General features: G+C 37.3%; 1 protein-coding gene across 1 annotated transcript; it reads left to right on the top strand.

The window, feature by feature from the left end:
- Positions 1-5262: 5262 nt before the first annotated feature.
- On the top strand, positions 5263-6426 carry LOC107815459 (uncharacterized). The gene has a single exon (XM_016641043.2). The coding sequence runs from the start codon at positions 5414-5416 to the stop codon at positions 6128-6130; it is 717 nt and encodes a 238-aa protein (XP_016496529.1). The 5' UTR covers positions 5263-5413; the 3' UTR covers positions 6131-6426.
- The last annotated feature ends 4924 nt before the right edge of the window (positions 6427-11350 follow it).

The raw sequence follows: 11350 nt of genomic DNA, 5'->3' as shown, positions 1-11350 counted from the left end.
GAAGAAGAAGAAGAAGAAGAAGAAGAAGAAGAAGAAGAAGAAGAAGAAGAAGAAGAAGAAGAAGAAGAAGAAGAAGAAGAAGATGATGATGATGATGATGATGATGATGATGATGATGATGATGATGATGATGATGAATCTGAGAAGGAACAGGATAAGCTTGCCATTTTTGGCAGAAGAAAAATCTTAAAAGGTAGATTGTTGAAGGACCTGGTGGAACCAGGGATGATGAGATTGGTAGACTCCTTGGCTGCTCAGGGATGGAAGGACATGGTCCTTTAGATGGAAGGTAGGCTAGCTAGAAATGAGTTGATTGAATTTATGGAAAATGTTGCTGTTAAGGATGGAGTTGTCAGTAGCCATGTGAAGGGAGTTCAAGTGCAGTTTGATGTTGTAAAACTGGGAGAGGTTCTGGACATACCCTCTGAAGGGTTTGATGATATACTAGGCAAAGGTGGCCATGCCTGGACTCCCTCCCCACTGCCCTTGAAATCACCAAAAGGTTCTGTGATTTAGAGAATGTGAATGAAGCCAGAGCTGTGCAGAAAAGTGAGATGAGGCCTCAGCACAAGGTGGTGTTTGAATTTGTCAAAATGTTCTTATTGCCAAGACATGAGAGAAGGCACACTGCCAACTACATGGATCTGGTTCTTATGGAATGCTTGGAGAGAGGAAAGCAAATCAACTGGCTTACACTCATAGTCAACTGCTAGACAGGGTCATAAATGATTCCAAGGCTCATGCTACCCCATATGGCTTCATACTAACCACAGTTCCGGACAGGCTCAATGTGCCTCTAAAGAAATGGGAAATGGCCTCGAGCAAAGAACACTTTAGCATCAAAACTCTTCTTACTTGTGACTATCGAGTCAATGTCATCCCAGTTGAACCCGTTTCATCCTTGAGGACACCCATCAACAGCAAGGTTAGGACTTTATTTCAGGAATGTGCAGCTAAGGATGCTGAAATTGCTAGGCTCAAGGCTCGTGTGGTTGAAGTGGAAGCTGAGAGGGATGGTCTCAGAATTGAGCTTGCAAAAGAAAAGGAGAAGAATGATGGAATTCTTCAAAACATGCTGAATTTTCTCCAAACTCAACCCTCCAGTTCCTCCAAGCCTTAGGACTCCTAGTTTCTGTCTCCTGAACTAGTTTTAGTAACCCCAGTGACCCAGATTAGGGATTTTTCTGTTTTTTGCTCATGGTTTGGATGTTTTTCTTTCTTTTTGTGGATTATTAATGGCAATATATCTCTCTCAATGACAACTGCTGTTTTCTCTTGTTCAATGATTATTCTGACCTTGATAGTTTAAATATGTTTGTTTGATTACTGATGATTGCACCATGATTGCACTTGCAATTGCCCTAGTGGCCATGAGTACTTATTAAAATCTGGAATTCACATTGTGTATGCAACTTTTCGATGATGCCAAAAGGGGGAAGAGATATTGTGCTTTACATATTATTCTGGAATAAGTGATATTTATAACCTAATTAACCTGGTCCTTGATGAAAAGAAAATTTTCTAAAGTTTAGTGTTGATGGTTAAGCTGAGTTCTTACAGGTTTTTTGATCAGTAAAAAGCACAGAGTTTGTCATTGTCAAAAAGGGGGAATTTGTTGGCCAAAGAACATGTAAAGTTTTGAAGAATGACAAATGAACTTAGTCATGGACCAAGTCCATCTTGTGAAGCACTGTCATGATCAACCTACACATATGAGATGCACATGAAAGAGATAAGTCCTACTGATCAAGCAGCAATATCTCATTATCTGATAGAAAAGGTTGCATATTGGATAAGGGAGAAAGTCTCCTTATATGAAGAGAACATAATCTGGATAAAGAGAGTGTTAGAGTTTGATATCTTCAAGGACTCAACTACGATAGAAGATCAGAAATTGAGTCCCAAATAAAATCTGACTTCTAACCTATTAAATGACAGTGATTGTTCTCTTTTACAGATATTGCACAAACGCAGAAGTTAAACAAAATTGAAAGCAAAAGAGCAAGGCAATTTTGCAAGCAATTTGTGTGAGATTTGAGTGTGCACTCCTGAAGCTACTTGAACGAGATAGAAGAACCAGTTCCATTGTATTTTTTCTTATTCTAGTTCAATTGTAGTAGGTGGTTTAAAGTTGTACCTTTCAGCTTTCATAGAAGCAATTGTATTAGGTACTTTGAGTGTTCAAGTTATAAGCTAACTTGAAGTTGTCGCAACAGTTGAGGATGTGTGCTACAACGTGATTAGAGGTAATCCTTAGGTTTACAAAGAGTTTTGTAAATGTTGTTTTGGCTCAGTGATTTTAGTGGAAGTTTGGGAAAATCCTACTGAGTAGTAGGTCATGGTTTTTTCATCTTTTGAGCCAGGTATTTTCCACGTAAAAATCTCTATGTTCTTTACTTTATGTACTTTTTATTCCGCAAACAGTAATTGTTAGAACACCTAGAAGAACTAGGTTCTTCTAGAGCGAAAATTGGGTACCACACAAATCATCCCCCCCTCTTGTGTGGTATTGACGTTTAGAACATCAGTAAATGATAGTTTTGGGTTCCATTATCAGTTGTGGTGGAGGGTGGGAGAATGGAGTTAGTAAAAGGTTGTGGTGGAGACGATGAGGCGTTTGTCTGGGTGTATTTTGTGATCTGCGAAGGTAAGTTAGATTTGGTGAAAATATTTTCTATATTGATGGATTGAGATGGTGGTGTAATTATAGTGTTGGAATTAGTGGTATGAAGAAGGTCCAAATCTGAGTGAACTATAGATTGAGTTGATTGTATGGTAGGTTTGGGCGGTTTGAATGACTGATTTTTTGGTTGTGTGTTGAAGTGGTTTGAAGGGGTGGAGAGCTCATCATACCCTAGTTGCATGGAAGGTATAGGGTTAGTCATTAGTGTTGGTAAACCAGCGGTGGGGTGATTGGGTAGAGAATGTATTAGGTTTTCTTGGGGTGAGGAGTAATGAGTGTTTGGAACAAGGAATATGGTTTGCATGTGGGAGAGCCTATCGTGTCTATTTGCATGGCTTGGCATTGGCTCCTTTTGTGATTGGGCCGACTGGAAAGCCACTTGATTGGAGATTAAGGGAGGGAGTAGATTATTATTAGTTATTGCATTACTTTGATTGGGCTGATTCAAATCCATGTCTATTAATGTAGCAAATTTATTATTCGTTAGTATATGGGTTATAGGTGGTTGAGAAGTATTAGAAGGATTAAGTATAGGATTAGTACTATTAAGAGATAATTTTGTAAATGATAGATTATTAGGGGTAGTAGAGACATATTTACCTGAAGCATTTGTAGGAGTAGCATCCAACTGTGTTACTGCTTGCATTTGATTTACCTTGGGAGGATTAGTTGGTATGGAGCTTTTCCGTTTGGGAAATTGCACTGTCTTCCATTCCTCAGTGGGCTTAACATGATTAGGTGATAAACTAGGGGTGGGATTGGTTGAAGAATTAATATTTTGATCTTGTATATAGGTACAAACCCTTTGATTATGTCCCATCTGACCACACTTAGTATATAATAAGTTTAGGCCTTCGTAAAGGATATTTTGCTTATGAGTTCCAAGGCAAATATGTGTACGTAAAGGTTGGTCTACCGGTATTTCAACACATAACCTGGCATATCTTCCTCGAGTTGTGGAGGAAGTACATGTATCAACTGTTAACAATTTTCCAATTTTGTTACCTACTTTCTGAAGAATTTGAAAATTATAAAATTCCATAGATAATTCAGGTAATCGCAACCATATAGTAGAGTAATTGATTTTTGTTTCAAAGGCCATAAATTTAGGTTCCCATTGACGAACCGATAGAAAGTGATTTAAAATGAACCAAGGTCCATCATCTAGCGCATGATTTTTATTTTCTTCTTTTTGGAATTTAAGAAGAAAAAATCCAATCCTAAATCAATTAGAGGTAGATTTTCAGTAGGTTGCCATAACGTATAGATTTTTTGCCTAAGTATTTGGTGTGCTACCTTTCGACCATATACCTTTACAATTACTGCATGTTGCCATGGTTGATATATCCTATTTTTCTCCTCAAGAGAAATAGGAATGAAATTTGATGGATCGGTTGGGGCATCCACTTCATCATTTAGCACCAAGCCAAATTTTGATAATTCATGTGATGCAGTTAGTGCAGTAGTATCATTTGAAGAGATTAGGGTATTGAGATAAGATTTTTTAGTAGGAAAGGTAGTATTTTCTGGAGGCTCTATGGAACCAATCATCATGGTAGTGTCCAAAGTGGTAGGAGTAGTGATAGGGGATGGTAAAGACATTGATTGAGGTGGAAGACAGGATATCCGGTGACTTTGGAGGGATGAAGGAAGGCGATGGGGAGTTAGTAGTAGAGAGCATAATTTTTTTTTTCTCGAAGTTGATCCTTGTGTCCGTTATTCATATTTGTATGCAACACTTAATTCAAAAATAGAATCTAGAATTGTTGGTGTTGTATTGGTTACTTCATTTGTTGTAGGAGTTCAATCACCTCATCTAATTTTTACCTTAAGTGTGTCCTACATTTGTTTGGTTACTTCATTTGTTGTAGGAGTTCAACCACCTCATCTAATTTTTACCTTAAGTGTGTCCTACATTTGTTAATATCTTTTGTTTAGCTTGACAATTTAGGAGTCTTGCTTCTTAATTTATGTACTTTCTCCTGTTGTCTCATTAGAGTATTTTTTTTAAATTTAATAAAGTATTTTTTTTCCAACAACAATAGCCTTGGTCATGACAAAACCATCAAAAAGGATGAAAAGAACCTACACCAAAAATATTATCTACAAATATTAGATGAGCTATGCTTGATTACATATTTGTACCGCATAAAATTAAAATAGATAAATAAAAATTTCATGCACCTAATTAACCTTTGAATATTTATTTTAGTAGATTCAAATAATATCCAATCATTTTGACCTCGATAAACATGTCACTATTAGACGATCCCCATTAATCATTTACAAAAAAAGTTGTACGTTGTTCTTATTTAAAATTATTTATTCAAAATTTTATTTTACTAATACTCATATTATTTTACAAAATAGTATACTATATGACTTGACATATACGTGCAGCACGTGTCGAGAAACTAGTATTATATAATATTAAAAAAATACTGAAATTGTTATTCTATTATTTTTCTTATTTAACCAATCAAATACTCTATTATGTTATACATAACTTAGATTAATCATTTGGATATTACCAAACGAGCCCTTAAGGTAATGTGACCTTCTTCCGCTCTGCCGTGCCCATCAAGAAAATCAAACCCTACCAATTTTCCTTTTCTCTCTCTCAAACGCCCCCCCCCCCCCCCCCAAAATTACTACAACCAAACATTCGCAACCCTTCTTTCATCATTATCAAACCTCATCTACCCACCCACTCTCCCCCACCCAGAAACCATGAAAATGAGAAACAAAGTTCATCCTTCCCCTTCTTCTACATCAAACAGAGACACTCTCTCTGTACTAAATCTCTTACCTGCTGCTATTCTCGCTATAGCTTCAGTCCTCTCTCTTGAAGACCGTGAAGTCTTGGCTTATATGGTCACTAGGTCCCTCAAACCCACTACTCCTTCTCCCAAATTTTCCAAGAAGAAATTCATTACCCACAAATCCCCTGTTTTTGACTGCGAATGTTTTGATTGTTACACTAGCTATTGGTTTAAGTGGGACTCGTCTCCTAATCGTGAGTTAATTCATCAAGCCATTGAAGCTTTTGAGGAGCATTTGAGCAGTAATGAACACTACTCCAAGAAGAACCGTAACAACAAGAAAAGGGACAAAATTTCTCGCCGTAGCAATGGGATTGTAAAGTCGCCTTCATCTGGGTTACATTCTTATATTGAAGAAGAAATAATCTTGCCTCATGAGGTTGAAGATGACTTTGTTCATGTTTTGCCAGAAGTTACTGATTTTTCGCCGGGAAATGGTGGAAATGAGGAGGAGGAGAAGGAGTCGCAGGTGAAGGATGTGGCGGTGCCGTTGCCGGAAACTACAGTACTGACGCGTGGAACGGCGGCGAATGGCGGCCATAAGGGTTTAGCTAGAAAGGTGTTGCCGGACGTGTTAGGGTTATTTAATTCGCGTTTGTGGAATCTTTGGAGTCCGAAAGTGTGAAAGAAAAGTTCCACTATTTTGTTTCTCGAATTTCAAGAAAAGAGGAAAATGGGATTTTTCTCTTTACCATTTTCTTTAAAAGTTAGAGAAAAGAGGAGGAATATATGTGTCTACTACCTGTATGTTAGGTCTTTGTATTGGCCATTTATTCCATTAGTTTTGTTATTTTTGACATTTTTATTGGCCAGCACCAGAAGTTATTTTCCAGTTAGATGGTCTGAATGTTATTATTAAATCAATCTTTCCCGTGTAAGGTACGTAGATTTATTGGTACTATTACTCTAAAAGTTCAATTCCTATATTTGTAGTTTTTGCTTAGTGATTAAGTATAGTGAGTTGGTGAAACTATTTTGCTTAAAAAGGGGCAAATCATATGAAATGTGACACATGAATTTCTGCTATCTATAATGCTGAGTGTGACAGTAGAATAAACTTTTCTGATCAACTATGGAGTCGCTAGCCACTAGGTAGGACTTGCCTACTTTCTAGTATTCGGTTACTCTTTAATTGCAATTTTCCCTGCTTTCTGTTTATTCTTGCTGGGTGACTAATCATTTACCCCCTTTTGAAGTGGCATTTACATCTGTCTTCATATCAAGCTTTTCTTAATCTAGACGGTGGACTTTGCTATATTTTGGTTTGCACTTGAATTAAAACTGCACCGAACGTCTTAGTACTAGTGTCTACTCGTTCATAGGGAAAAACTTGGCAAAATACATGAACTTATGCGACTAAATATTCTCTTTGTTCTAAATATATTTTCTGGAATTCAGTAGTTATGCTAGTATGATTTTGGACCACTAATTCAAGATGTGGGTTGGCGAATAGCTTTGTGGAAGTTGCTGAAGATTATGTTTTACTTCTCTTATGGCAGATCACAACTACTTGGATGTTGCTAGCAAAACTGTTGGAGTCAAAATATTTGTATACTTCATAGATCATTATGTTTGTTCCAAATAAGCTCCTTTTTTGAGTTAAATCACTTAGCTATTGTTATCCGAGTCCGGAACCTAAATATTATTTTTTTTTTTACTCAAATTACCTTAACAGGTGTTAAAAAAAACATATCTATATATAGTGTGCAATTACAATACGCTATACCTTAACGGTAACTTTTGTCGTTAAGGTATAGCGTGTTGTAATTGCACGCTATATGGCCTGACGATTTGACTGTCATATATAGTGTCTTGTTATTGTACGTTATATATAGCGTTTTCTTTTCATACGCTATACCCCCATTTAAATACTGCCCTTCGTCGTCTTCCCCGACCACCCTTTTCCCCATTTTTTTTTAAATCCCACTGTTTCTGGTCCCCCCCAGTGCCCGTTCTTAAAAAAAAAAATTGGGCCTCTCCCGTCACACAAAAGGTTAAGAACGTAGATCCCACATCGTAGTAGAGCATTGTATTATTGTGGTTTAAGTCCTTCGTCTTCAAATTTTCACACAAAACACTTACTACATCAAGGTATTTCGATTTATTTTATCTCCAAACTTGTATAATAATGTATATCACTACCTATTGAATGTGTTTCCATGTCGTTTTGTGTTTTATTTGCGAAACTAGTATGTTATATTTATCCGGACTTAGATATTAGTGTTCTAAAAAAATGTAAAATTAAGATTTAATTTTTTATGTTAATATCCGAATTTAGATATTAGTGTTTCCATGTCGTTTTGTGTTTTATTTGCGAAATTAGTATGTTATATGTATTTTTGTTAATGTTATGTGATTAAAATGTATTTGTTGTTTATATTTAGTTTATTTATTAGCGTAGTAAAATGTAGAAACTTTTAGCGTAGTAAACTGTATAGTATTTTAGCGTAGAATCCTTGTAGTTTAAGTATTTTTTATAATGGTAGGTTGTTATATATACCATTATAGCCACCCGATGACTGGGGGTTATCCGGAACCTGTCCGACAACCTCATTGTTTGGAACGTCTTCGACTTTGACGTACATATCCAACATATTTATTACAAGATATTCCCGCTATTCATTCGGAGTCCTCAGAAAATCCCTCAAAGTTTCATCATCGTAGATGTTTAACTCCGAGTAAAAAGCAGCCCCTTGCGGAGTGACGGAATACGGATATCTTTCGGTTACTTTAAGTGTCACTGAACGTTTCCTCACACCCATTTTTTTGCATAACAACGACATCAATTTATCGTACTCTATTGTAAGTGGTAATTTAACATGACCCTGTGGAGATAAACTATACCTCACAGAGTTATTCTCCATCACAACCTCACCCCCCTCCCAATATAGTGAAACTCTTATTTTACGCTCTTCAGACATTACGATAAAAATGCTTCAGAATTTAACAACAAGAAAAAATTGAACGGGACTTAGAATTTTATGTGAACGAATTTTCCTAAAATCCTAACCAATTTATATAAGAAATGGCTAGCCCGGGATATGGAAATTTTTTGCCGTATAGCGTTCTTTAAATATACGCTATACACATTTAAATTATTGTGTTTGCCAGTTCACTTATTGGTGAGTCCATATTCAGGGTATAGCATTTTTTTTTTGGTGCTATATGTATAGTGTATGAATACAAGACGCTATAACTTAACGGCAGACGTTACCGTTAATGTATAACGTCTTGTATTTGCACGCTATATATAGAAATGTATTTTTTTTAAACACCTATTAAGGTAATTTGAGTCCAAAAAAATAATATTTAGGTTCCGGACTCTCCTTCTTCAGTCCCAACTAAGGGTGTTAGAGGGGACGAGATAGGATGGGATGGGATGGGATGGGGGCGGGGAAAGGTGGGGAATTGGGATGGGCGAGACTAACGGGCCTGGACTAGGGGGATGGAATGTGTCACGATCCAAAATTCCAGCTCAGACCGTGATGGCGCCTAGTCGTACATGGCAAGCCAACTTACAATCAACAAAATATAAACCAAATTCCTTTAGTTAACAAAGTCATATCATAAATAAAGACAGGAATAATCTTAAAAAGCATAATATGGTCCAAACATGACCAAAACAGTACAACCCCAAAAATTACATGACACAAGTACACGAGCAACTATTGAATAAGTACAAGTTTGAATACATAATCGAAATTGTCTGAGAGAAAGAAAATCGACAGGAGATAAATAAGGATATGGACATGGGCACTGCAATACGAATCCATGAGGTGCAGCTCGCCTTAAGTCTCTAAGTAATCCCCTAGGCTCAACAAGTGGTTCCGCTGGAACCCGCCTGAGGATCTGCACAAAAAGATGTGCAAACGCATAGTATGAGTACACCACAGATAGTACCTAGTAAGTGTCAAGTCTAACCTCGAAGAACTAGTGGCTAGGCTATAAGCATCAAGATACTCACAACACAGACATAATAACAAAACTTGGAAGTGCAACAGTAAAGATCCTCATGAACAACGGATATCAAACAGTCGAAAGATATGAAGCATATTTTTCTAATTCAAGAGATAATCATGTCACTGCTTAGATATTCTGACTCGCGCATTATTTCAGACTCTCCTAGCAAAATTCTGAATATATTCGCCTTCTTGGCATGGACCTTCCTGGCCCCTAGATGAGCCTTGATGAAAGAATATGTGCGCATTTCAAAGGAATCGAACGAGTGCTCGGGTAGGAATGAATACCATGTCAAGGCCCCCCTCGTGAAGGTTTCTCCGAATTCTTCAACAGGACAGACTCAATTTCATGTTGAGCCAAGCTGTTTCCTTTCACCGCCGTTATATAAGTTGTGATGTGCTTGTCTGAAGTCTCATCATATTTCGGTACGTTGGACATTTTGAACTTTGTAATCAATTCTGGTGTTGCGCTCGTTTTGAACGGCAATTGTGTGTACTTCTTTGAGTTTGGCCCCTTCAATACTGGTGGTACGTCAGGAATTTGGTCCATTCGGACGTGGAATTCTTTCGCGTTCTGATCCATCCGCTTGTTTGTTTCCCTCATGAATTTCATGATCTCGATTTGGAAGGAATCATTGACGTTGTTGTTATCGGATCTGTTGCCGACCCTCCCCCGATTCCGTTGAAGCCAACTTCTCCCGTCAGGGTGTTGTTATCAACCCTTTGAGCTATTTGATTTACGGGAGCGTCCGGAGGAATAGGGCCTTTTACATTCGCATTGTTGGAGGGGCCTGACAATGTCTGCTTCAGTTTCGCCATGGCATGGTCTTGCATTGAGAGATGGCCCATGATGGCCTTTTATTGCTCCCTCAAGATCCTAACTGTTTCCACAACGTGCTCGTCCTCAACGTCATCAGGAGTTATCTCCCGCAAATATTGGGATAACGCCCGCCATGGATCAGAGTTACTACGTCCTCCTCTTTGCGAGTGTTACCAATCGAATCCTTATGTTGAGCAGATTCTCTTGCGCCTCAACATTATTCTGATGTGATATCATTAGCTGCCATTTTTTCGATTTTTGCAATAAAACAAAGAATCAAACACGTTAGTAATAGATGCAAGAATCACTTCAATTACGCAGCTATCTAAGTCCCCGGTGGGTGCCAAACTGTTTACGCGTAAAACAGTACAATTGAATTTATAGTGTGGTTTATAAACAAGCGAATCGATTTGATCCCAAAAATGATAAATGAATTAAATAAAATGCAAGACAACGTTCAAATCGAGATAAAATAGCAGATAGCTTAATTCCGGAAGTAAGGCTTCTGAAGGCAGCAATAAAAATAATGTTAGACAAAAAATAAAATATTCTTTAATTTGAAAATAGCGTGTAACATAAGTTTGTCAGAATTTTCGTGTATTACAATGATTGTTAAAGCCACTATTTATAGCTATACATAGGGAGCTATAGGGAATAAGGTTCTAGGATCAAACCCCTCTTAAATGACAATAATGAGAGAACTATTGGTGAATATATAACAGCAGGTCATAAATACCAAAATTCTATGTAACAACTACGTATTATTTAATACTGAAAAATATTCTTCATTGATGAAGAGTATTCGTTTTCTCTTGTTGATAATATTCCATTTGGGATCTACCCGGTGTCAACCGTGTTGTCCTCGATCTTGATTTCCATTCGCTCTAACAACTACGTATTATTTAATACTGAAAAATATTCTTCATTGATGAAGAGTATTCGTTTTCTCTTGTTGATAATATTCCATTTGGGATCTACCCGGTGTCAACCGTGTTGTCCTCGATCTTGATTTCCATTCGCTCTATCATTCGAGCATTTAATATGAACCGATTTCACCTTACAAGAA

The sequence above is a fragment of the Nicotiana tabacum genome, chromosome 5, assembly GCF_000715075.1.
Source record: "Nicotiana tabacum cultivar K326 chromosome 5, ASM71507v2, whole genome shotgun sequence".
In the NCBI taxonomy this organism is placed as follows: domain Eukaryota; kingdom Viridiplantae; phylum Streptophyta; class Magnoliopsida; order Solanales; family Solanaceae; genus Nicotiana; species Nicotiana tabacum.
This window is presented reverse-complemented; position numbering and strand designations above follow the sequence as displayed.